The sequence below is a fragment of the Callionymus lyra genome, chromosome 11 (assembly GCF_982586985.1).
Source record: "Callionymus lyra chromosome 11, fCalLyr1.hap1.1, whole genome shotgun sequence".
In the NCBI taxonomy this organism is placed as follows: domain Eukaryota; kingdom Metazoa; phylum Chordata; class Actinopteri; order Syngnathiformes; family Callionymidae; genus Callionymus; species Callionymus lyra.
The window spans coordinates 6727225-6752222 of record NC_141828.1 but is presented as its reverse complement, the minus strand read 5'-3'; the positions used below and the strand labels follow the sequence as shown (position 1 = coordinate 6752222).

At 47.2% G+C, this 24998-nt stretch overlaps 6 protein-coding genes across 10 annotated transcripts; 2 read left to right on the top strand and 4 right to left on the bottom strand.

Annotated features, from left to right (window-relative positions):
• Nucleotides 1-468: 468 nt before the first annotated feature.
• Nucleotides 469-1807, bottom strand: aprt (adenine phosphoribosyltransferase). Its single transcript, XM_087803360.1, has 5 exons — nucleotides 1666-1807; nucleotides 1245-1348; nucleotides 1051-1184; nucleotides 885-963; nucleotides 469-800 (listed from the first exon to the last, which is right to left on the bottom strand). The coding sequence occupies exons 1-5, from the start codon at nucleotides 1752-1754 to the stop codon at nucleotides 664-666; spliced, it is 543 nt and encodes a 180-aa protein (XP_087659486.1). The 5' UTR covers nucleotides 1755-1807; the 3' UTR covers nucleotides 469-663.
• A 222-nt stretch (nucleotides 1808-2029) lies between these two features.
• On the top strand, nucleotides 2030-5853 carry tk2 (thymidine kinase 2). Its single transcript, XM_087803357.1, has 10 exons — nucleotides 2030-2222; nucleotides 2558-2595; nucleotides 2674-2748; nucleotides 2825-2878; nucleotides 3784-3873; nucleotides 3930-4003; nucleotides 5208-5296; nucleotides 5360-5439; nucleotides 5517-5585; nucleotides 5646-5853. The coding sequence occupies exons 1-10, from the start codon at nucleotides 2099-2101 to the stop codon at nucleotides 5730-5732; spliced, it is 780 nt and encodes a 259-aa protein (XP_087659483.1). The 5' UTR covers nucleotides 2030-2098; the 3' UTR covers nucleotides 5733-5853.
• LOC148069113 (uncharacterized) lies at nucleotides 5596-8620 on the bottom strand. Of its 3 annotated transcripts, XR_015713028.1 has the most exons (6): nucleotides 8266-8620; nucleotides 7517-7626; nucleotides 7320-7446; nucleotides 7106-7249; nucleotides 5982-6497; nucleotides 5596-5666 (listed from the first exon to the last, which is right to left on the bottom strand). XR_015713028.1 is itself a non-coding variant. In XM_087803355.1 (5 exons), exons 1-5 carry the CDS (start codon nucleotides 8596-8598, stop codon nucleotides 6045-6047), a joined length of 1167 nt encoding a protein of 388 aa, XP_087659481.1. In that variant the 5' UTR covers nucleotides 8599-8620; the 3' UTR covers nucleotides 5862-6044. The 3 variants fall into 3 exon arrangements, 2 of the variants coding, with proteins under 2 accessions (XP_087659481.1, XP_087659482.1); XM_087803355.1 differs by lacking the exon at nucleotides 5596-5666 and having other exon boundaries at nucleotides 5862-6497; XM_087803356.1 differs by lacking the exon at nucleotides 5596-5666 and having other exon boundaries at nucleotides 5862-6494.
• A 380-nt stretch (nucleotides 8621-9000) lies between these two features.
• Nucleotides 9001-15295, top strand: nvl (nuclear VCP like). 3 transcript variants are annotated; one of them, XM_087803354.1, is made up of 23 exons: nucleotides 9001-9092; nucleotides 9796-9854; nucleotides 9940-10010; nucleotides 10428-10480; nucleotides 10544-10619; nucleotides 10678-10732; nucleotides 11073-11379; nucleotides 11841-11911; nucleotides 11995-12129; nucleotides 12198-12299; nucleotides 12369-12486; nucleotides 12554-12698; nucleotides 12756-13023; nucleotides 13227-13448; nucleotides 13514-13618; nucleotides 13790-13852; nucleotides 13930-14049; nucleotides 14129-14228; nucleotides 14309-14415; nucleotides 14495-14571; nucleotides 14645-14715; nucleotides 14779-14876; nucleotides 15204-15295. In XM_087803354.1, the coding sequence occupies exons 2-23, from the start codon at nucleotides 9804-9806 to the stop codon at nucleotides 15243-15245; spliced, it is 2457 nt and encodes an 818-aa protein (XP_087659480.1). In that variant the 5' UTR covers nucleotides 9001-9092; nucleotides 9796-9803; the 3' UTR covers nucleotides 15246-15295. The 3 variants fall into 3 exon arrangements, with proteins under 3 accessions (XP_087659480.1, XP_087659479.1, XP_087659478.1); XM_087803353.1 differs by having other exon boundaries at nucleotides 13230-13448; nucleotides 14645-14876; XM_087803352.1 differs by having other exon boundaries at nucleotides 14645-14876.
• Nucleotides 15296-15301: 6 nt separating this feature from the next.
• Nucleotides 15302-20285, bottom strand: degs1 (delta(4)-desaturase, sphingolipid 1). The gene is made up of 3 exons (XM_087803359.1): nucleotides 20075-20285; nucleotides 16883-17625; nucleotides 15302-16036 (listed from the first exon to the last, which is right to left on the bottom strand). Exons 1-3 carry the CDS (start codon nucleotides 20154-20156, stop codon nucleotides 15890-15892), a joined length of 972 nt encoding a protein of 323 aa, XP_087659485.1. The 5' UTR covers nucleotides 20157-20285; the 3' UTR covers nucleotides 15302-15889.
• Nucleotides 20286-21581: 1296 nt separating this feature from the next.
• Nucleotides 21582-24695, bottom strand: fbxo28 (F-box protein 28). Its single transcript, XM_087802163.1, has 5 exons — nucleotides 24471-24695; nucleotides 23634-23743; nucleotides 23281-23419; nucleotides 22909-23104; nucleotides 21582-22826 (listed from the first exon to the last, which is right to left on the bottom strand). The coding sequence occupies exons 1-5, from the start codon at nucleotides 24657-24659 to the stop codon at nucleotides 22354-22356; spliced, it is 1107 nt and encodes a 368-aa protein (XP_087658289.1). The 5' UTR covers nucleotides 24660-24695; the 3' UTR covers nucleotides 21582-22353.
• Between the last annotated feature and the right edge of the window lie 303 nt (nucleotides 24696-24998).

Below are 24998 nucleotides of genomic sequence, written 5' to 3'. Positions count from 1 at the left end.
GGTGGAACTGATTTACTTGCATTTGGAGGGCAGCTCATGTAAAACCCAAACTCTGCTGACTCGCATGTTTGACATGTTGAAGTCTCCAAGATGCAGTAAGTTCCTCATGACCGTGTTTTGAACTTGTTACTTTAAGTATAAAATCTGGGCGAACGAAAGGTTACGAGAGTCCATTATGACATAATGGCTTCACTCCACCAGCCAGCTGTAATCATGCCCCGCTTTATTTATACAATGAGTCCCTTGAAGGTGGAGACTTCCAGGATTGATGACATGCAGTGACAACTTGACATTGGATGAATCACAGCAGAGTGGGTTTGGTTATGGTCAAGATTTCATCTTCAGAAAAAGGAAGCATTTGTCAATATTTCAATGAAAATAGTTTTGTACAAACACAGACAATAGAATCACATCTATTTAAGACGCACTTAAATCAACACATTAGTTGAACCTTAAACCACCACAAACAATAGTTTCATGTCAACTTTAATGACTTGTATAACCGTTCAAACTCAGTGAACCACAAACTTAATTCTTGATTCAGTCAATCAAAAGGTCTTTGACGAGCCCTGACCGGACCTGCCGCTCTCACAGGCACTTGGTGGTCTGACCCATGACCCTCCAAACATGATAGGGTGGTCTCGACTAAAAGGGGGGGGACGCTCAGTACTGGACCAGCGAGAAGACTTCACTCTGGAGCTTGTCGGCACCGTTCAGCTCCTTCAGCTGGATCACGACCATGCAGCCCAGAACTTCCGCTCGCTGCTTCTTCATCAGCTCGCAGGCGGCGAAGAGAGTCCCTGAAGAGACAGAACCCGCCTTTAGTGAGTCCGTGTGAGCTCAGACCTCGACACCCAGGTGTGCTACAGATGATCGGGTTCTACCTCCTGTGGCCAGAAGATCGTCGATGATCAGAACCTTCTGACCTGCAGCCACCGCGTCATCCTGGATCTCTGCCTCTGCCTAAAGCGACAGTTTCATCTCCTTCAGAACTTATTTACTGTGTGTGTGTTTGTGTGAGTGTGAGTGTGTGTGTGTGTGTGTGGTCACCTGGCCGTACTCCAGCTCGTAACACACGGACACCGTCTCTCCAGGAAGTTTTCCTTTCTTCCTGACCAACACGAACCCGACTCCCAGGCGCTGAGCGAGCAGTGGTCCGAACAGGAAGCCACGGGCGTCGAGACCTGCAGACAGGATTCACGTCATCAATCGGACCCCGGTGATGGGTCCACTGCAGGACTCACCTACGATGAGGTCCACGTCCGGGTGTTTGCTCCTCACATGGTCCTCGAACAGGTCGGTCGTCGCCGTCAGAGCAGCCGGGTCCTTCAGGAGGGGACAGATGTCTCTGCGGACACACGTGTGTGACGTCACTGTATCAGGGACCCACAAGAACCACAGGAACACCACACACACGTGTGACGTCACTCACGTGTTGCACAACTTTGTAATTCTTGCAGGTCCTAATGTTTATGCATCGCATGACGTCATCAGCCCCTCTACAGGTAAAGTCCACACCTTGACCCACACTCGACCCAAACAGCTGGTTCCGAGTGACCCCGACAGGTGAGGTCTAGTCTGACTATAGAACCTCCTGCAGACCCCGGGCCACCACGTGACCTAACATCTGACTGGTCCAGAACAGAACCGAGGTCCGAATCTCACCTGAACAAGATTCCTTTCTTCGGGAAGTCTGGGTAACTACGAATGTGTTGACGAACGAGCTGAAGTTTGGTCTCCGAGTCTGAAGCCATTTGTTCGTCACAGCTGCGTCTTCCTCTGCGGCTCAGTAGCTGCGCGGCTGCACTGCCCCCTGCTGGCCACGAACAGAAATAGTCACTTTTATGCAACTGCAGGCTCATCCAGTTCACTTAACCCTAGACGACTCCGATTATTGTCAGTATGTTCTTGAGTATTCGCAGGTGAAACTCTCAAAGCAAAACCTCAGCAGTTGCTCGGACCATGACAGTTTTTAGCTTATGTAATTCTCTCTTCAGCCACTGGGGGCGCTAACAAACCACCCACTGGAGCTCAGCGCCAGAGGAAGAAAAGTCAATTCCTGTTTCATTTCGAGCCTGAGCAGCACCTGTCAGTCAAGATGTCGCTCAGGTCCAGTGTGCGGTGGATCCTCAGGAGTGTTCGAGTCCAGACACGGACTTGTTCTGCTGTTGGGCGCACGTTTTCAGCCGGACTGAGCCAGACCACACCTGTTCAAAGTTCAGGTGAGTCCGTCCGAACCAGAACCTGTCATATATGTAGAGTCGTTTGATGGATCGGGACCAGCTGACCTGAGCAGTAAAGCGAGGTCCAGATGGACCACAACCAACGTACTTCAGGACCAGAGCCGGCCCTCCCATGAGGAGGATGAAACAGTTGCTTGGTCCTGATGTTTCAATGATGGTTTTGACAGCATCTAAACCCTGTTGAGGCCTTCAGGCTTTGACCTGCTACTCCTGAATAATGCCTCAATAAACTCGACTAGGTTCAGAGTAATGTTGTGTAGTAAACAATGGGGTTCTGTCTTAAGTCTTTTGATCATGTCTTCTTCCCTCCATAGGCAAGATGGTGCGTCCCGGGGAGAGGAAGCCGACCGTGGTAAGTCATGAAAACCACACACACATGACCAGAGTTGTCTTTGTGTGTTTCACAGACCTGGTCTTCTTGTCTCCCTAGATCTGCGTGGAGGGGAACATTGCCAGCGGAAAGACCACGTGTCTGGAGTACTTCAGCCAGACCAGCCAACTAGAGGTGAAGTCTCCCTGACGGTGTTCCCGATCCAAGAGAACCTATGATGAGCTAAACGTGTAACAATGTTGTGCACCAGGTCCTGACAGAACCCGTCTCCAAGTGGAGGAACGTCCGTGGACACAACCCGCTGGTACGACACGTGGAGGACCTCACAAGTGTTACAGTAGAGGGTTGAGCTGAGGGTCTGGTCAGGACGGAAGTATTTATCAGCGCCATCAGAATATTGAATGGTTGAGTTTGACATTTCGAATGTTGAAACTTTTTAACTTTAGATTGTTTTGTTTTTTTAACATTTAATTTATTTTTTGGAAACTTGAGTTCAATCATTTCTGCAGTTCAACGTTTCTTCTTCTTCGAGTCATTAAATGTGACATAAAACAATTGCAAAAAGATTCTTTGTGTTACTTTGATTTAGACGTATATCAGTGCAGAATCTCATTTACCTTTTCATTTTCTTAAATATGAAATAGTTTTTAAGCATTACATTGTTTTATAATCAAATATTTTCTATATAGTTTGTATACGGAAAAGGATTGATTTGTTTTTATTAAATGATTGAATTAAATAATCTGATTTTGAATTTTGTAATTCAATTAAAAAAGAATGATATACAGTATATTTCAAAATATATTTTTTACACATACTGTATTGTGTTTCGTAATCATATTCCAATAATTAAAAAGCTTTCAAAATTCAATATTTTATAATTTGTGGACTTTAAAATTCAATGTGTAAATGTTTGTGCCACCAAAACAAAAAAAAATACCAAGAAAAGAAAAGAAAAGTTTCAACATTTTAAATGTTAAATTCAACTGTTCAATATTGTGATGGCGCAGATATACTTCCATGGGAAGCGCTACATTACCGTCAGTTAAGATAAGAGCAGCTGGAGAGAAGTAGATCCAGGTCTAGGTCCTGGAGGTGGAGGTCTATAACAGTAGGGTGTGAGTGTGTGTCAGCAGGTGCTGGTGTGAGAAGGTTTAGAGACTCTAAGGTCACTCAAGCATCTCCTCGGTTCCTCCTCTGGTCCCTCAGGGCCTCATGTACCAGGACCCATCTCGCTGGGGAATCACCTTGCAGACCTACGTGCAGCTGACCATGCTGGAGAGACACCTGTCCTCCACGGTGAGTCCATGTTCCGAACCACAGCCGAGCGTGTTCTGACGGGTTTGTCTCTCCAGACGGCTCCTGTCAGGATGATGGAACGATCCATCTTCAGTGCCAAACAGGTCTTCGTGGAGAACCTGTTCAGAAGGTAGAACGTCTGCCGACATCTGTATGCAAGTACATCAGTGTCATCAGAATATTATGTTCTTGAATTGAATTGTTTGAATGTGTCGGGTTAGGAGACTCAAAGAACAAACACCAGATTAAAGTCACACATTGTTATTTGTATACGAGTTTCAACAGTTTACATTTAGACATACACCACCAGTGATACCATCTTAAAGTGATTTAACATGTTAATATAAGCATTTTCCCATCAGAATTGAAAAGTAAAAAAAATTAAAGTAAAATCAATAATTTGAATATTAAAGGTTGAATTCTTTTTAATACTTCATTTAAATAAATATTTTCAAAATAAATGCATTTTTATTCACATAGTTCACAGGCGTCAAACTGGTCCAGAAAAGGGCCGAGACGCTGCGGGTTTTTGTTCCAACCAGTCAAGCACAAATAAGTTGACGAATCAGGTGTCAGCTTAAACAAGCAACACCAACTGATTACTGTCTTCAGGCGCCTGATTGGTTCAACTATATGTGCTTGACTGGCTCGATCCAAAACCCGCACCGTCTCAGCCCTTTTCTGGACCAGTTTTGACGCCTGTGAACTATGTGAATAAAAATGAATTTATTTTGAAAATATTTCTTTAAATGAAGTATTAAAAAGCAGTAAACCTTTAATATTCAAATTATTGAATTCAATCGTTTTATAAAACGGTTCAATTCTAAAGGGAAAATGTTTATATTAACATGTTATATCACTTTAAAATGGACTGGAGGTGTTTTCATCACTGCTTGTGTGGGACACAGTTGGATATTTTGATTCCAATCATTAGAAAACATAGCATATATAATATGTATTTTTTCATTTGTAGCCTTTTTAAGTAAGTATAAAAATGTTAGTGCCACCAACTAAAACCAAGAGTATCGAGCTATTGAATCTTGTGCTTCTGTGTGATTGTATGAACATCCAACATAGTTGCTCAGTACTCTAAGATAAATACAATTATTAAACAAAAACAACAGATTTCACTGTTAATATGTTAATATACAAATTATTGAAATCAATTATTTTCTTCTTTTTTTTTTAAAAAAACAAACGAGTAAAACTTTCCATTAAACTATTCAACATTTCAACGTGAAATTTAACAAATGAAAATTCTGATGACAATCGTATTATCTGTCGAGTGTGGAGGAGTCAACAGTGTGTGTGTGTGTGTGTGTGTGTCTCCTCAGTGGAAAGATGCCAGAGGTGGACTACGTTGTCCTCAGCGAGTGGTTCAACTGGATCACCTCCAACATCTCCCTCCCTGTGGACTTGATCGGTGAGTCCCATAAGAAAAGGTCATGGAGTCTGAGCCTGGTGTTGACTCGTGTCCCTGGTCTAGTCTACCTGCAGACATCTCCGCTGACGTGCCTACACAGGCTGCAGCTGAGGTGCAGAGAGGAGGAGCAGCTGGTCTCTCTGGTAGGTGTTCGTCTGGACCTCAGACGGGGAACATCTGATGTACTTGACAGACCATGACGGAGTATTTTTCTGAGCAGGAGTACCTGGAGTCCATCCACCGTCTCTACGAGGATTGGCTCTTCTCCTCTCCTCCGGCTCCAGTTCTGGTTGGTACCTGCTCCTCACATGACGACCTGCCGTGACCTTAACCGACCCCGTGTGTCCAGGTGATCCCCGCGGACCACGACCTGAAGAAGATGTTGCAGCAGTTCGAGGAGAACCGCGAGCGGATCGTCTCTGCTGAACATTCCTGACCCACCCGCTTGAACATGGGAAGCTGTTACTTCTGAGGTCGCGCTCGGGTCGTTTAATTTATTTATAACTTTTTCTATTCAGTGTTTGCACAGACGGGACCATTAAAACAAGTAAAATGAGTCTCTGTGTAGACGTGTTGACGGAGACGAGTTTAATCGAGCGGGTTCTGCCAAATAAGTTACTCCAGACAAAGTCTAGAACATATTCACACATATTTACACACACACACACCTTGACCTACCACTGACCTTCTGCTCAGTGACTCCACTGAAGTCCCAGCTCTCTGGGGTCACGGGCTCCAGGGTCAGATCTCACAGTATGGCGAAGCATTCGTTGTATTCCTCTTTGTCTTCCTCTTCCTCTTCCTGTCTGTAGTCCACCGTCTCTCCTTGCAGGCTCATGTCTTGTGTTTGTGCGCTGAGTTCTTGTCCAGGGTCGGACTCCTCTTGGTTCTGGTCCACCTCGGATCTGGAACCAGGCTGGACCCACCGGACTCGACCACCCGTCCTTCTGATGGCGCCTCCTTCTCCGTCGTCTGAGGGGGCGTCGACGCCTGCAGGGGGCGCCGCTGTTGCCGCCGCTTCATCCTTCCTCGACAGGTACGAGGGAGGCGGCTGAGGTTTGGTTGCGAGGATGCGGCGCCCCCTGATGGCCAGGTCAGGGTAGCTCTTCTGCATTTCTATGATGGAATGGTCGACCAATGAGAGCTGGTAGCCGTGGCGACCATCCTTGGGTCGAGATCTGTGGTACACTGTCCGGAGCTTCTGGAGAAAGAGGGAGGTGTCCTTAACTGACATGTAGCCTTTGACCTTTGACCTTGCAGTCTGATCACTTACTACAGGAGTGAACAATTACACATTATCTACCGTGACTGTCATACTGGACCATCAATCAAAACAAACACAAATAAAGAGTTTAGTACGATGGGAAAACCTAAACATAAATAAATAAATTGACATTCTAAAATAATCTTTATCCTTTACTTGATTGGAATATAATAATAATAATAATAATAATAATCTCTATTTATATAGCGCCTTATAGTTTCATAAAAGAAAACACGTTTATTTAAATATGATTATTGAAATAAAACAAGTATTTTATAATTTAAAATAAAATGAGTCAAATCCAGAAAAACTGCCATAAAATAAATTGTCGTATTGATTTTTATATTTCATTTAAACAATGATATAAAACCACTATTAAAAATATGAAAACAATCCTCATAAAAAGGACAACTAGTCAAAAAATGTTTCTAAATGATCAGTTTATCAAATATTTTGAGCTAAAGCTGTAAAGATGGAGTCAGAGGGCTGCGTACGACCGCAGTTTACCCAGGTCTGGTCTATAAGGATCTCATGGTTCGTCTCACCTCAGTCGTGTCCTCGTCCTTGTCCTTGTCCTCGTCCTTGTCCTTGTCCTCGTCCTTGTCCTTGTCCTTGTCCTTGTCTTCCCTCTTACGTGGGTTCTTGTTGTTCTGCTGGGGCGTCCACCTCTGGAGAAGGTCCAGAGACTCCTGCACAACAATGTCCGGTAAGAAGCTGCAGAACATCTGTGAGACACCCCCTGAACCCCAAGAGTCTCGCCTCGGCGCTCAGCTGGTTGTTCTCCACAAGCTCCCGGTGGTGAAGACACTCGGCCCGGGCCAGCATCAGCTCGAACCCAACCTGGATGGTTCTGTCTGGGTTGATCTCAGCACCAAGTCTGTACTGACTGGAGAGAAAAGAAAAGAATTCTCATGTGAAATATTTACGCAGTCACGTGACCAGGTGGACATGTGTACCTGAAGGAGGACTCCGGGTCCGGCAGGTACCCGATCTGGGCCAGGAGCAGCTGGAGAGTGTTCTTTGAGAAGACAGGCTGGAGGTGGTACACAAACGCTCCTGTGAAACACTGAAGAACACATCTGTAAGTAAGTAAGTCATTTATATTTGTATAGTGCTTTTCCAGACCAGGGTCACAAAGCGCTTAAACAATCAAACAATATTCAATAAAGTATATACTTTAAAGGTCAAGATAACACTGATAACACAACAGGAGTTCTAGAAAATTAAGGAAAAGAACAAACAAAAACGTCTTGAGATGTTTCTTAAAGGAGTCAGTAGATCATCAAGCGCAAAGAGAGGAAGATCGTTCCAAAGCTTAGGATCAACAGTCTGGAAGGATTTCTCTCCTCTGGTCCTGAAGCGTGTTCAAGAACCATCAGTAGATTCTGATCCACAGACCTCAGAGCCCGAGCTGGGGTGTAAGTCTGGATCAGATCACTGATGGAAGGTCTGACCATGAATAGATCTGAAAGTAAGAACCAGAATTTTAAAGTTGATCCTGAAAGAAACTGGAAGCCAGTGAAGAGTTTTAAGTATCGTAGAAATGTGAGTTCTTCTAGTGGAGCGGGTCAGAATTCTCGCTGCAGAGTTTTGTATTAACTGCAGGTGATGTAAGGTTCAGCCCACAGCTTCATCTGCACAAGGAGTCCTGGGAAAGTCCTCTAGTCCACTGAAGGTTTTGATTCTCTTTAGTTTGACCTCTCACCTTCAGGGTCTTGAACTCCTTCCTCCAGGGCTGCAGGTACAGGTTCACACACAGGAGTTCCAGCAGCTCAGCAGCCTTGATGAAGGCGGACAGGTGTCTGGTCCAGTTGTGCTCGTCGGTGACCTCGGTCAGAACCTGGTAGAAGGGCAGGGTGGCGAAGACCGCGTCCGGTTCCGTTGGATCTTCTCTCAGCAGAGCCTGGACTTTCGTCAACAGGGCTTCGTCCCGACAGGGTTCGGGTTCGGTTCTGAGCTCCAGACACCAACGAACATACTCCTCGAGCAGGTGGTCGCGAGAAAGCGCCGTCGAACCGGAGCCAGAGACGTCCTTCATGTCGAGTCCAGTGAGGAAGTGAAACGAGGAAGTTTCGACACTTTGAAGACTTTGTCGTCACGGAACTTGTTGAACTAGTTTCATACGGAACGGCGTAAGAAAGTGTTTAAAATGCATAAAAAGTCAAGTAACTGACGACGTTCATTCGACTGATAAATTATTTAATAAAAGTTTGGTAAATCACTTGAGACAGATGAACGTATTTATTTTGTAATTGTTATGATTTATTTTTTTTATAGTGCAAGTTTCATCGAATAGTTTTTAAGTAATTAAATAAAATGTATTGAGATATATTAAAAAATGTTTAATACAAGTATTTTAAATCTTTTCATTTTCGATTTGTGTTTACAATAAACGCTCAGATACCACACCCGGAAGTGAATCATTCGGCTTCCGGTTCATTCATGTTGCTCTGAAATCACGTTTCTTTTCGAGATCACTTTGTTTTTGTAAATATACGCGGATATCGATCATGTTTTTGTAGTTTTTTCAAGGTAAGTAACATTTGGATTTGGTAACCATGACCTCGCTAGACTTCTTGTACAGTCTACGATCTTACAAAGTTAATATTTGAAGCTTCGTGTCGGATTATGATCCGAATCACATGTTTTATCAAAACACAAGACAGCGAAAGACTCGATATTGAATAGTTTATTTGGTAAACTAGATACTGATCAGTGCTCACATCAATATATATTGATCTGTTCTCGAAGTGATCGCCATAAACTTGTCGATATATTCTTAGCATTCGATGACTTTTAATTTCCTCTAAACACTTGTTTTTTGGTTTGTTGTTGACTATGATATTAAACCATATCGGTGAAGATCAGTGATGGGCAAATACACTTGCTCAGAGGCCATATTTTCTACAGTACATCAAGCAAAAATAAACGGACCAAATGTATGAAATAAAGCTAAATATGCCAAAATATATTGTTGTATCTGTTAATATTTCATCTAACTTTTATTTGTTCCTTAAAAATATGACAAATTTATACGTTTTTGAAAGGACGTAAATACTCCTTAAACAAAAACCATATGGCCATGTTTAGAGATAATGAATAATAGGATTGAATTCAAAATGAAATAGTTAGTTTCTGCTTTGACCTCATGAGGGTCACATCAATACAGTCAACAAAGAGGCATATAGAGGAAGCTCCAGGTGATCCACTGAGGTTGTGTCTCTTCGTTCTGCAGGTCACATCATGAAGGGCAGAGGATTTGTTGATGGACGTCTCAAACACAGAGTCGAGCAGGTGCAGTAGTCCTTCCTCACCTGGGCAAATACTTGTCACATGACCACACATGTCTCACCTGGTTCCTCCACCTGTGTGTTTTCAGTACCTGTCGACCAGCAGGAAAGAGTATGTGGACCTGGTCACCATGGCTGAGGAACTCCAAAAGCTGCACAGGTGAGTTCAACTTTCGTCTGTAGCTCACTGTATGTTGACGTGCTCTTGAGCAGCACACTGGACAGAACCCACACCTGTCGTATCCATGAGGTCTGTGGATCAGAATCTGCTGATGGTTCCACGCACACGAGAGGAGAGAAAATCCTTCCAGGCTGTTGCTCCTAAGCTTTGGAACGATCTTCCTCTCTCTGTGTTTGATGATCTACTGACTCCTTTAAGAAACATCTTAAGACGTTTTTATTTGTTCAGGCTTTTCCTTGATTTTCGGGAACTCCTGTGTTGTTCTCAGTATTATCTTGATCTTTAAAGTATATATTTTAATGAATATTGTTTGATTGTTTAAGCGCTTTGTGACCCTGGTCTGGAAAAGCGCTATATAAATACAAATTACTTACTTACAACTGACCGGGTTCTCAGAGTGGAGTATGGACGGAGGAACAAGACGGCGTTCAGGTTACAGGTGGAGAAAGGTGAGACTGGCATGACCAGGTTAGCTTAGACTTGTGGCTGACACGCGTCTGCTCTGTGGTCAGTGTACCAGGTGATCATGGAGGACGACGGGCTGGATGACCTGGAGAGCAAACACATGGCCAAGAGAGCCAAACACGGGTAACCTCACCTGTTGCACAACTTCACGTCTTCAGCGCTGACCGCTGTCTGACCACAGGGCCGATGATGGCAGTGACTCCGAGGATGCTTCTGATAGTGACGTAGAAGCCACGGTACGTAGTTATGGAAGTAGATCAGTTTCGGCAGAATATGGTTGAATTCAAATTTTGAAACTTACATTTTGTAATGAAGTTTTTTTTATTATTAATTGAATTCAATATTTTACAAATGAATGTTTTTTTTTATATACAAAGGGTTTGATTGTTTAATTCCAATAATTTAAAAAAAAATTCAATTTATACAATCATTTTTATTTATTGGTAGCTTTTAAAATTCCAATGAAAAGGTTACACCAGACAACACCGTTGATTTTTTTTTTCATTTCGCCGTGATGGGACTAGAGCCCCCTTCCAGCGGGAACCTCTCTGACCTTTGACCCCTGTTTAACTGCAGCCCTCCAACCACATGAACAACTCTCTGGCGTCTCTGTACCGGAAGGGAAACCCAGACACAGGAATTAAGGAGACGACGGCGATTGACAGTCCGGCCAGGGCGACTGTGTCCAGCCCCGCTCGTCCTCATGCGGGGACAGAGACCCTGGTGTCTCCGGGGGGCTGGTTCATCGACAAACAACCTCAGAAGACCCTGCTGATCGACCTGTGTGAGGAAGAGTCTCCTGCCTCGAAGAAGACGACGCAGAAGAAGCTAAAAAAGAGGACAAAGCCAGCGGCGGAGTCTGAACAGTCTCAGAAGAAAAAAGGTACAAAGAAAAATATAGAAGTAGATCAGTGTCATCAAGCTTAGAAATGATTTGATTTAAATGTCATTGTTTTGGAATAATCTAATTAAAAGATGTCTCTATTGAAGTTTATATATATTATTAAAGTTTTAAAAAATCAAACATTTCCAGAATTAATGTTTTCTTGAGTGTAGTTTAATATTCAAATTCAAATCATCGAATATTAAATATATTTTTTATTTTGTTGCACCAGATAATAATGATTGGAATTAGAATAAACAAAAAATTAGGTAATTTTTTTAAGTTCAATTATTTAGAAATAATCATTTTAAAATTGAAAATTGTAAATCAATCATCAAATATTCTGATGGCACTGATATAGTTTTATACAAACCCGTCATGTTGATCTAAACTTCTTGATTAGAGAAGCTCTTGTTACTTGTTCTTTATCAGACCTTAACTATTTCCTCTTTGATTGACAGCCAAGACTGTGGCGCTGCAGTATCCAAAACTTAAATTTGAGGACGTGGGCGGGAACGAACAGACTCTGACGGTGAGTTGAACCTTCTCCAAGAAACGCTCGCACAGGACTGTGTGGCTCATCATCACTGTGTGTGTGTGTGTATGTGTGTGCAGGAGGTGTGTAAGCTGATGGTCCACATCAGGCACCCAGAAGTCTACCAGAACCTTGGCATGGTTCCTCCTCGAGGCTTTCTCCTGCACGGACCTCCTGGCTGTGGAAAGACCTTGCTGGCTCAGGCGGTGGCCGGGGTGAGAAGCAGACCGGACCTCACAGAACCTGCTCAAGAACCCGGTCCACATGTGTCTCTGTGCATCAGGAGCTGGAGCTGCCCCTGCTGAAGGTTTCTGCACCGGAGCTGGTGTCAGGAGTGTCGGGAGAGTCGGAGCAGAAGCTGCGGGAGCTGTTCGAGTCCGCGCTGGTGAGTCCTGGTCCCGTCGGGCGTCACTGACTGGTGCAGGACCGGAGTGAGAGTGTGATCTGGTTCCAGAGTTCTGCTCCTTGTATCCTGTTCATCGACGAGATCGACGCCATCACGCCGCGTCGAGAGGTGGCGTCCAAAGACATGGAGCGACGCATGGTGGCTCAGCTGCTCACCTGCATGGACGGTGAGTTGATTCTGGGTCCAGTCGGAGACACGGGTGTCCTTTGACCTTCATACTTCTCTTCTTCCAGACCTCAACAGTCTCACGGTCACTGCTCAGGTTCTGGTCATCGGTGCCACGAACCGACCCGACGCTCTGGACCCGGCCCTCCGCAGAGCCGGCCGCTTCGACAGGGAGATCTGCATGGGCATCCCGGACCAAGAGGCCCGGCTCAGGTACGACGGGAGTTTTCGGTCCGTCAGGGTCACATGACCTGACCCTCCTCTGTGCAGGATCCTGAAGACTCTGTGTCGGAAGCTCAAGCTGCCGGAGGACTTCGACTACCAGCAGCTGGCCCGACTCACGCCGGGTTACGTGGGCGCCGACCTGATGGCGCTCTGTCGAGAGGCGGCCATGGCGGCCGTCAACAGGATCCTGTTGGACCTGAGAGGGCTGGGCAGAACCACGGAGGTCGACCAGACACCAGCAGACGTGTCCGAGGAGAAGAGCAGTGGAGACGACGTCCAGCCGCCGGCAGAGTCTCCAGAGTCTGCAGTGCAGGTAGGAGGTTCTGAACGTGACCAGAGTGAAGAGTCAGAACAATGTTGATGCGCTAACGTGGCATTCCAGCAGGGGGCACTGTAGAGTCGATGACTTGGACTCAAGATGTTCGTTGTTGGTGTTCATGGCGTCACATCTGCAGGAAAAAACCCTGCAACTGTTTTTGCAAGAGCCACGTTGTCCAGCCTGTGATTTGTCTCCAGCAGGGGGAGCTGTGGCAGCTTCTGCAGCTGCTGAAGAAAACCGAGACCCTCTCGGAAGACGACCTGGCCCAGTTGTCCATCCTCATGTCCGACTTCGAGTCGTCGCTGTCCAGCGTGCAGCCGTCGGCCAAGAGGGAAGGATTCGCCACCGTGCCGGACGTGACCTGGGAGGACATCGGCGCCCTGCAGGACGTCCGCGAGGAGCTGACCATGGCCATCCTGGTACCGGACTCGGCTGAAGACTTGTCGACCTGCGGAGGTGTGACGTGTGTTTGTGTCCCCCGCAGGCTCCCGTACGCTCCCCCGAACAGTTCAAGGCTCTCGGACTCCACGCTCCTTCGGGGGTGCTGCTGGCCGGACCGCCAGGATGTGGGAAAACCCTGCTGGCCAAGGTTCACTGACTCACTGACCTGATTACACACACATGCACACGCACGTGCACCTTAAGACCTACTAAAGTGTTAACTCGCTGCTGTAAAGATAAGGGCGATAAGACGCACGTTGATGACATCATAAAACACTTAATCAGTGATTCTCACACGTGTCGTTATCTGTTCCCTCAGGCCGTCGCCAACGAGTCCGGACTCAACTTCATCTCCGTCAAAGGTCCAGAGCTGCTCAACATGGTGAGAATCCTCCTGGTCGGGAACCAGATCCGAGTTCCAACCCAGCACTGAGCACGTGTGTGTGTGTGTGTGTGTAGTATGTGGGGGAGAGTGAGCGTGCGGTTCGCCAGGTGTTCCAGCGAGGACGCAACTCTGCCCCGTGTGTCATCTTCTTTGACGAGATCGACGCTCTGTGTCCTCGACGCTCCGGACACGAGGTGAGTCCGGTCTTGATCGAGACTCGGATTCATTGGTGTGTGTGTGTGTATTAATATTTATGTGTGTGTGTGTGTGGAGTCGGGGGCCAGCGTGCGTGTGGTCAACCAGCTGCTGACCGAGATGGACGGGCTGGAGTCCAGGCGGCAGGTCTTCATCATGGCGGCCACCAACAGACCAGGTCCACTTCCTGACGAGACTCACATCTGACTCGCTTCTTGCCGGAACCAATCAGAGCCATTCTCTCCTCCCTCCCTCTAGACATCATCGACCCCGCCGTCCTGAGACCCGGTCGTCTGGACAAGACCCTGTACGTGGGCCTCCCCCCTGCCGAGGACCGTCACGCCATCCTGCTGACCATCACCAAGGTGTGACCACTTCCTATCCGGGTTACTCGCACTGAATCGACTCTTCTGATCCGACTCGCTTCTTGTGTTTGTGACTCAGGCCGGAACCATCCCTCGCTTGGACCCCGACGTCAGTCTGAAGGACGTGGCCTTCGATGTGCGCTGTGACTGTTTCACGTGAGTCCATGTCGTGCACAACAACCAACCAAAGTGTGCGTGTGCATGTGTTGATGTGTGTTGTGTGTCACAGTGGCGCCGACCTGACGGCGCTGGTGAGAGAAGCTTCGGTCACAGCTCTGAGGGCTCACCTCAAGACTGCAGGTACGTTCAGGTGTGACTGTTGCCTGGGTTCTTGCTGGATGACCAAACATGTGACCACCACAGGTCAGACCTTCACTAACGGGCCGCCGGTCGACATCCGGGTCAGCAGGCAGGACTTTGAAGAGGCTTTCAGGAAGGTTCGACCGTCTGTGTCCAAAAAGGTGAGTTATTTAAAAACACCTCGAATTAAATCATGCTGAGATTTTAGTTTAGATGGAGTTCATTTAAGAGACAGCGACAGCGCCTTCTACAGGCCCAGCATTGCTACTACATCCGTTTTAAGTGTGAGGAAAGTGTTTCTGAACTTGTTTGAAAACTTTTCTCTTGTGAACCAGTTATTTTGTTAAGATCAAAGTCTCACACACTTGAGAATGTCGCCTGGTCCGGGGAGTTCTGGAACAGTACCGCGCTATCAAGTGTCGGCCAGAACCAGTCTGACGACTCGCACTATCTAACTCACTTCCTGATGCTTGTGTTTGTTGCTACAGGACCAGCGGATCTACGAGCTCCTGCAGGAGTCGCTCAGATGACGGACCAGGAACCTTTAGTTACGGAATTTGTAATAAAAGTGTCAACGAGACTGATGTGGTCTGGATCAGGTCTTTATTTTCTTAATTACAAAAATATTTAAAACCAAATTAGTCTCACAAGTTTGTCAGAGATCAAGATGGTTCTTTCAGAACTTGATTTCCCACCAGCTCTGCTGGACCAATCACAGAGCAGCACACCATCCACCTCGATGGGTGACCCAGGACTGCAGCCATCTTTGGGGTTCCTCGCCGGTTTGGCTGAATCTTTTACGTCACGCTGCAACTGCAGCGCCACCTGGTGTGTAGGAGGGATCACAACTGTGGGTCACCCACAGCTCTGGACATCATCTGTTGCACTTTTCTCGTGAGGCACTTCGGTTTGGACTGGAGTGACCAGGGGGCGCTGACGCTTTCAATTCTTATTGTAACATTTATCAGCGGCTGGGGTTATTGGGTCACAAGCTGCGGTCACATGACCCAAGGCGGGAGCTGGTCCAGGTCCAGCAACACAACATACGAGTTAATAAAACGTGTTCAGAGGCGACAAAGTGGCTTCAAGTTCTGCTGCTGAAGGTGGTTAAGACACTGATGTTACGGCGGGCGGGTCAGTCATTGGCAAACAAACGGATGGAGGGGTTGAGGGGTCACTCCTGCTTGACGTCCCCCTTCAGCTTCCTCTTGACTCTGGAGTACGGCCCGATCGAGTCGTCCATGATGAAGTCGTACAGAACCTTGACCCACGACGTGTACTGAGGCAGGTCGTCGTAGTACTCTGCTGCGATCTTCTTCACCTGCAGGAGCACAAGCCTTAGTGAGTCCAGTCAGGGAGGAGAAAGACTCGGAGAGAGTCGAGTCAGAGAGGAGAAAGACTCGGAGAAAGTCGAGTCAGAGAGGAGAAACGTGTGTGTTTGTGGAAGCGTTTATATGCAGGTGTGTGTGTGTGGAAGGACGGTATGTGGATGTTTGTTTATGTGTGTCTCTGTTTAAATGTGTGTAAGTACGTGCACGTGTGTGTATGGGAAGGTGTGTGTATGTAAAATATGTGGAAGGACGGTATGTGGATGTGTGTTTATGTGTGTCTCTGTCGAAGTGTGTGTAAGTATGTGGACGTGTGTGTATGGGAAGGTGTAAGTGAAAGTGTGTATATGCGTCTCTGTATGTGTGTGTCTCCGTGTATGTGCACATTGTGTGTGTGTGTGTGTTGAAGCGTTTATATGTGTCTGTAGATGCGTGTGTAGATGCGTGTGTAGATGTGTCTGTAGATGAGTGTGTAGATGCCTGTGTAGATGTGTCTGTAGATGAGTGTGTGTAGATGAGTGTGTAGATGCGTGTGTAGATGTGTCTGTAGATGAGTGTGTAGATGCGTGTGTAGATGTGTCTGTAGATGAGTGTGTGTAGATGAGTGTGTGTAGATGAGTGTGTAGATGTGTGTGTAGATGTGTCTGTAGATGTGTCTTTAGATGAGTGTGTGTGTAGATGTGTGTGTAGATGAGTGTGTGTAGATGAGTGTGTGTAGATGAGTGTGTGTAGATGAGTGTGTGTAGATGAGTGTGTGTAGATGAGTGTGTGTAGATGAGTGTGTAGATGCGTGTGTAGATGCGTGTGTAGATGCATGTGTAGATGCGTGTGTGTCTCACCATGGGCAGGCGGCGCCCCGGGATGCTGGGGAAGTCGTGGTGCTCGTTGTGGTAGCCCACGTTGAAGGTGAGCAGGTTCAGGGAGCCGTAGTAGGAGTAGGTCTCGTGGCCCTTCAGGAACATGTAGTGCTCGGCGATGAAGTGACCGGAGATGGGGTGCAGACCCATGCCCAGCAGGGAGCCCGCCATCATGTAGACCAGCGGCTTGGCGCCCCACATGTAGCAGAGCAGCACGTTGAAGGAGATCTGGACGGAGAAGTTGGCGAGCTCCAGGAAGGACACGGGCTTGGGGTTGATGACGAGCGGGCGCACGGCGTAGAAGAGCGGCTGCAGGACGATCCACACGAACTTCCTGAGGCGCGTGCAGAAGAACCAGCCCTCGAAGTCGGTGGGGATGTCCACGTCCACGCCGTCGCCGCCCAGGTACCTGTGGTGGTCCAGGTGGTAGCGCTTGAAGGAGGCCGAGTACGGCAGGCCCACGGGCAGGTTGGCGAACATGGCGAAGTAGCGGTTCCACATGGCCCGGTTGTTCCCGAACGCCGTGTTGTGGGAGATCTCGTGGATGGCCAGAGTCATGGAGTGGTTGATGCAGCTGCCGAAGGTGTAGGTCCAGAACAAGACCCACTTCCAGTCCAGGTCCTTCACCAGGTAGAAGGCAAGGAATTGGATGGCCACCATCATGCACACGATCCACTTCAGCCGCGGGTCCGGTCCCATCAGGGACTTGATCTCCGGGTGCTTGGCTGTGGAGCAGAAGAAGTTCAGGTCAAGACTACGTCACATCAAGGAGGTTCTTTACGAGTCAATAACGTGGAGATCGTGCGGTCGGTTTGCTGCGCAAACAAAAAGATGCTGATAATTAGTTTGAACACGACGACACGCTGACCCGAACAAGTCTCCTGATAACAAGAACCACGGTTGGAGATATGACGCCTCTGGTCACATGACCGCGCGAGGTGGTCTGCAGGTGAGTGTGCGACTCTGTTCAGTTCAGTTGTGTCAATAATTACACTGGCTGATGATTTAACACAAGAGACGTTCAGTCCGTCACGCTTGAACCCAAACCCGAGACCGTGTGTGTGTGTGTGTGTGTGTGTGAGAGCGAGGGTTCTGGTTGGTACCAGAACTTGGATTAAGTGTTCGGCTGAATGTTTAACTTTTTGTCACAACCTTTGTCCTTGTATGTGGATCAGGAGGTTTGAGGATGGAGTTTCAGTATGATAAGCTACACACACACACACACACCACCGTTACCACTCTACACACACAGTTTTCGGTGTTTTGTGGTTTCACAGTTGTGCGTCAGAACCTTGCGCGTTGTGTCATCCACCTGTCCGGAACCGTGAAATCTGAGAAGCGTCATCAGAGACGTCTGACCCGTCACATGAGTCCGTCGTGAATAATTCAGTTGAAACGTTTTACTCTCGGTGCAACAATTAGCTTGAGTGCCACAACAATGGTCGCACACAACACAACTGCTGAGCACTCTTGTCCGCACACTACACAACTGTTGAGCACTCTTGTGTTCGTCACTTCAGTGTCGGTCCCGCTTCGATTATTTGTAATAGACCACCAGGTGTGGTCCTCCACCAAGGGTAAAGGAATCTGGCCATCATGAAAAAGGGGGAAAGATTCAACGTACCGTGTAACTAAAGTAACGAGTATATATGTGTAGTATTGTCGAGTACTTGACTCTGGTGTTGTGATACTGTAGTAACAAGTATATATGTGTAGTATTGTCGAGTACTTGACTCTGGTGTTGTGATAGTGTAGTAACAAGTATATATGTGTAGTATTGTCGAGTATTTGACTCTGGTGTTGCAGAATCTACAGACCACATGACTCTTGACGAAGTCGTAACTGCTTTCATTTGTTTTCAAACCGAAATATGTCCAAACATCAGCTTTAAAAGCTGCTGGACTCACTGTATCCTCTCGTCCTCAGTCAACGTCAAAACAAATCTATATTTTCTTGCACTTCTATCCTCCACTCCGTGACTTCACTGAAGTGTTATAACTGTTCGTCTCGAACCTCGTGTGCAGATTGAAACGTGTCTTTGCACGTCCACCCGTCAGACTGACAAACGCACACTTTCGAGTCTGAACTACACACAAGCAGAGAGTTTTTCGGTCTACAAAACCCAGAGTCGACCCGTAGACGACTCGGCTACTAATACTATAAACAACAACAACAAAAAGTCAAGTGAAGGGTCAAATCAGAGTTAGGAAGGAAGATTGTCGTCAACCTCAACTCCAGTCGCACAACTAGTCTCTGTTTGCACAACAACAGAGACTCACTGGTACTGCAGACTGCTGTGCGCACACACACACACACACACATACACACAAACGCGCACACACACACTTTCCTGATAGTTTGTTTTCTAGAGAACTAGGTTGTTTACTTAACGTCTATTTTTGTCAACATTAGTGACGCCGTCTCTTCACAAACAAACAGAGACAAAAACCTTTGTGTTCTTTCACACGACAAAGTCCAAAGTCCAAAGTCCTTGACCCTTTAATCTCTTGACCCGAATAGATCGAGTTTATTTTCTAAATATAAGCGGGAAAGAAAAACAGAAGTGGGGACATGAGCGAGGTTGCCATGACAACCAACATTGTCGTTCCGTTAAGAACGAGTCATGATGTGTCACGTGTGACTCAGGAGACGAACGTCCGTCTCGAGACTGACCGGGTCAAAGGTCACATTCTGGACTTTGCCACTGCTCCTGGGGCCAGAGAAGATGTAGAAAGTACGTCTGCAAGGAAGTGATGTAATCTACAGTGAGGTCAGAATCGACAGGAAGGCGAGGAAGTTCTGGTTCTGGTGTCGGTTCGGAAAGTAATCAGAGCCGCTTCAGTCCACATTCTTGGAGACGCAGGAGTTCCTGACACAAGCAGAGACACGTCGGTCCCGTTACGAGGAGCTCGGGGAGGGGCGGCTCGACTCCACTCACCGAGCTCGCCAGCGGACCAGAACCACGTCACGACGGTTCTTATCGGCTCCACGGCGGCGGTAGATAACGGTGCTAGTCTCGGGCTAACTCTCGGGCCGGATGTGGACCGTTAGTTAGCCCAAGTATCGCAGCTAGCGCGGCTAACGTAGCCACTAGCCGGTCCGGGTCCGAACGTGAGAACAAAGACACGGACTCGAGACGAATGTTGACGGAACCAGGAAGGAAGACCATCTCACCCAGGATCTCCTTCCTCCGGTCCGCGTGCGGCTGCTCGGTGTAGACCCACTCGTAGTCCTCGCGGGCGACCCAGTTCCCCATGTTTAGGTTCGGTGTTGAAGAAACCCGTGCAGGAACTGTGACCTGGTCTGTTCGGACTGTGTTCCTGGACTGTGTTCCTGGACACGGTTCCGTCCCGCCGTTCGACCTGATGAGCCTCAGCTGACTGACTGAGCCGCCCTATGACGCGCCCCCTACAGGCCGCCCGGTGAACTGCTTCATGCGCTGTTGCATAACATGTTCCGGTTGATGCGCAGAAACATGCGGAGAAGTTTCACTTTAGTTCCGTGAAGTCTTCGTTGTGACGTCACCGTTTGACGGGAAACAAGTCGTTAAATAAGATTTCCGCGAGAACAAAGACATCGGAACTCGTGACAGAAAAGAATAGAATAGAATAGAATTTTAACATCAAATTGAACGGACTCTGTAAAAAAACTCGATAAGACACACAGTGCTGCATTTTGTATCAACTCTAAATATATCTTTAAGTTATTTAATACTTGTTTTTGTGAACATTTATGTCCCTCTAAAAATACTTGGTGATTGTTTATAGAAAAAAAAATTAACTTCTTTTAAAGAAACGTTTATTAATTTTGTATCTGCACTTTTTTTATTTGCATGGTTATTACAAAGTTTTTCATCCTGTTTTGGTTCTTTGCTTTTCCTCTTTTCAACTTTAAAATTCTGGTTCTTACTTTCAGATCTATTCATGGTCAGACCTTCCATCAGTGATCTGATCCAGCCTTACACCCCAGCTCGGGCTCTGAGGTCTGTGGATCAGAATCTACTGATGGTTCCTGAACACGCTTCAGGACCAGAGGAGAGAAATCCTTCCAGACTGTTGCTTTGGAACCATCTCTGTGTTTGATGATCTACTGACTCCTTCAAGAAACATCTGAAGACATTTTTATTTGTTCAGGCTTTTCCTTGATTCTCTGAAACTCCTGTGTTTGTCTCGGTGTTATCTTGACCTTTAAGTATATCTTTTATTGAGTATTGTTTTGATTGTTTAAGCGCTTTGTGACCCTGGTCTAGAAAAGCGCTATATAAATACAAATTACTTACAGTCACAGGTATATAATAAACATCTTTAATTGCCCACCACTGTGCTAGATTCCATCTGGCAACCTTTTCAGGGTGTCCCCATGAGGCTAAGTAGAAGATAGATGGACCTTGTTGAACAGTTGAAGATGGATTTGGAGTTTAAAATATATGTAAATATATATACAGACATATACCTGCACAAGTAACTTAATCAACAAGACCCGTCAGATGAAACCCGTACAAGCACAGTAAAGGATTGTTACAGCGCTCAGTCTGTTTGGAGTCTGAAGCCTCGAAGGTCTCGAGGACCAGCAGTAATACAGCCCACGGGGACCTCATCAGAAGGGTCCCCCCGGCGAGGGTGTTGCCGGGTACTGTCTCATTAGTTCGCGCCAGAGAGGCCGGGGGGACACGAGACTCGAGTCGCAGGAGTGACTTTAATAGTTTGATTGTACATGTTTTAAACAGAAATGTGTGCAACAGGAGATGATGCCGACAGCTCCTGACAGTTTGCTCGTTTACATACATGAAATAAACCACCGACACGTCAACACTTGATCAGAGTCCTGCTGCAAGTCTCCACACTCACTTGCAAAAAACAAAGAAAAAAAGAAAAAGTGTGGCAAGTGAGTCTAAGGGGTCAGTGGGCACAACTAGGATCTTCATGTCTCTTATTACCATAGACCTTCTGAAGTCATTGTCGTCGTCTGGTGGGACCTTCAGTACAGTTATCTTCTAACGGACTCCAGAGAGCTGGAGATAAACATGACACACACCTCTAAGGTTTCTGTCTGCAGTCAAGTTTCATGATCGTCGTCCACCACTGGTTAACTTGGCCCTGTTAGGACCGACATGCCCACCACAGTCAAACTGATGTAGAGCAGGACCACTTCCACATGTCAGACTTTAAAAAAACAAAAAAAACAAATGAAGAAACATAAGAAATCAGATCTTCATCTGCCGCTGACCTCTAGTGACCCCTCCTACACACAGCTGCAGCAACTTCAACCACTTCTTCTGCGGCAGCTGCGGCGCACAAGGAAAACATCAGCATCTCCTGACTCACTATTATTGCACTTGTCCAGAGTCACGAGACTCGTCACTAACATGATGGAACAAACACAGACTCTCATGCCCACACACACACGAGGGAGGGGGGGAGTGATCAGTTCAAGAGAGCGGAGATCTTTTCTTCTCACTTCTTGCAACGCAGTCGTTTGGACTGTCGAGGGAAATCCGAGGTCTTCCTGGTGCGTTTGAGTGACGGAGACGAGTCCTCTTCGGACCCGGCGGGCGGGGCCTGCGCCGCCGCGGTACCCGACTTCTTGGCCGGAGAAGTCGCGGCGCCGTTGGACGTGGAGGCGATGGTGCTGTCGGGCCGGGCGCTGCTGCTGTCCATCAGTTCGCGCAGCTTGTGCTCCAGCTCGGCCAGGCGGGCGTTCTGCTCGCCGATGACCTGCGTCTGCTCCAGCAGCTTCTGCTCCTGGTCCTGCAGCTGCTTCTGCTGCTCCAGCTGCTTCACGCGGACCTCCTGCATCTCCCGGCGCAGCACCGTCATGGACGCCCCGTTCACCTTCACCTGCTGTTGCACTTTGGTCATCTCGGAGCGGGACGGCGTGTTCTTCGCCAGCAGAGACATGGTGGTCAGGGAGGTGGAGGGTCCCGCAACTGTGGACATGAGAGAGAAAGACCCGATCAGAACATCTTTAGGTTAGTCTCCCCGAAGTGCTGGAGATCCCGATTATCTTACCTGGAGCCGAACCGATGAGGCGACCCGACAGGTCGGCCCCCGTCAGCTTCTTCTTCAGGATGGGGACAATCTTTTCGTCAAAGTACTCCATGGCCATGGACGAGATGTCCCTGAGCTCCTGGAGAACCTCGTGAGCCCGCTGAGGAGCTCTCGTGGAGTTGACATAGCGCAGCACACGGTAGATTTCATCGATCACCTGATGGTTAAGACGACAGCAGTGAGACACACCATCTCTGAGCAAACATGTGAAGCCAGACACACAACTGGAGGAGGTTTTGAACCAGGGGTCTTCAGTTCTTCTGGAGGCCTTTTAGCATCACGTCCGCAAGTTTCATATCCCTGTTTTAGTGTGTATATGCGTTTGAGTCTCACCTTTCCAGGGATGAAGCAGCAGAGGTTGGAGTCGACGTACTTCATGAAGGTCATGTTGAGCAGCGAAAGGCGAGTCTCGACAGCAGCCAGGATGTCCGCATGACGGGCCAGTGAGTGGTTCCTTCGCTCTGACTCACGCCTGCAAACATGAAGGTGAGACATGGGGGGTCTGTCGTGGCACAGAGTTCATCCTCCTCGAGTCTTGTAAGGGGGTCTCCCCAGAACACTTAGGGACCAAATTGGACAGTCATTCCCAGGAACCAGTTTGAGACTCAACAACATTGGTCGACTTGAAACCGGTCTCAGGTTTGTTCTGCATGTGTGGGGGGGAGGGTTAGTGGTTTGACACCCACCTGGGAAGCTGGGCCTTGACTTGCCTCTGACACAGGCTGTGGTAGCGCTCCACCTTCAGAAAACCCTGGTTCAGAACCCGCTGACAGATCATGTCCATTCGCTTGCACACCTGCAAGAGTCAACATCTTCAAAACAACACTCAGCGTCAGCAGGAAGTTAACGTGTCAGAGACGTGGATCCTGACCGACGCCCCAGTTAATGCCTCAAGTCGAGACACGCTCTGACTCCTTTACCACAAACAGTAGACTTCATTCCTCTGGACAGAACCAGTTGAACAGAGTTTAAGACCAAATATTACAGTGTTTGTACAGGATCAGTCCAAACTAGACCTTGTGTGTGTTTGGATGATGTCGACACAGAAACTTGTGATAGAGGCTGAAAAAACTTAAGTCGTGTGAGCATGTTGTACGAGGTTGATAAACACCGATGACGTCAGTATTAACCCAGGAAACAAAACAAGAACAGACGGTTTTGCTTCAAGACTCTGACGTCATCCAAGTGTAGAAAGCAAATACGTTCAACCACGAGTCACGTGACTGCGGACACCACTGCACTTCTGAAGACAATATTACGTAATGTAAATAAGTAATTGGTATTTTAAGAGGTTTATCATCCAACCACAGCTCTTCGTTACTCCTTCCTCGTGATGTCACTCATATTGTTTCTCGCTGCAGGATCGTAATATTCGCAGCAGTTTAAGCACAACTATCACAAACACGCAGGTACTTTTAGGGACGTCATTGGACCCCCAAGAGCCGGGCGAAGGGTGAACTATGACCCGACACGAACATAAACAGAGGAGCTAGCATGTAGCTGCAGCTAGCTTGTGAGCTCACCGAGCGCAGGAGGCTGATCTCGTCGTACGTCATAAAGTTGAGAACCGTTTCTATGGCAACGATGGGCAGCCCGAGCAGCGGGTTGTTCTGGTCCGGCTGCTCCAGGGGGCTGCCGTTCTGCCTCGCCGACGCCGCGTCCGAGTCCAAGGACCCCACATTCCCGTCAACTCTCTCCACTACGGCCGCCATCTTGGCTTACTTTGGAGGAGGCGGAAGTGTCGTACTGTTGACTTCCTGGATTTATTGACGCGTTCATTCAAAGTTTAATGTCACAACTTCGTCAAATTGTTAAAATTATTTTTATTTTTAGAGTTTTTCTAGTTAAAAAGAGATTGAGAAATGAACTTGTCTTCAAAGAAGAGTTTTTTTTGCATTTTAATGTGTAGTAGTTGCATCTCGCTATATCCCCTCGTCATGAGTGTATTGATTTAATTCTCAATTATTATTTTTTTTAAATAATTAAACCGTTTCATTTGTTCATGACACTATAAATGAAAACTAGACTTTTGAGTTGATGCAAATAATTAC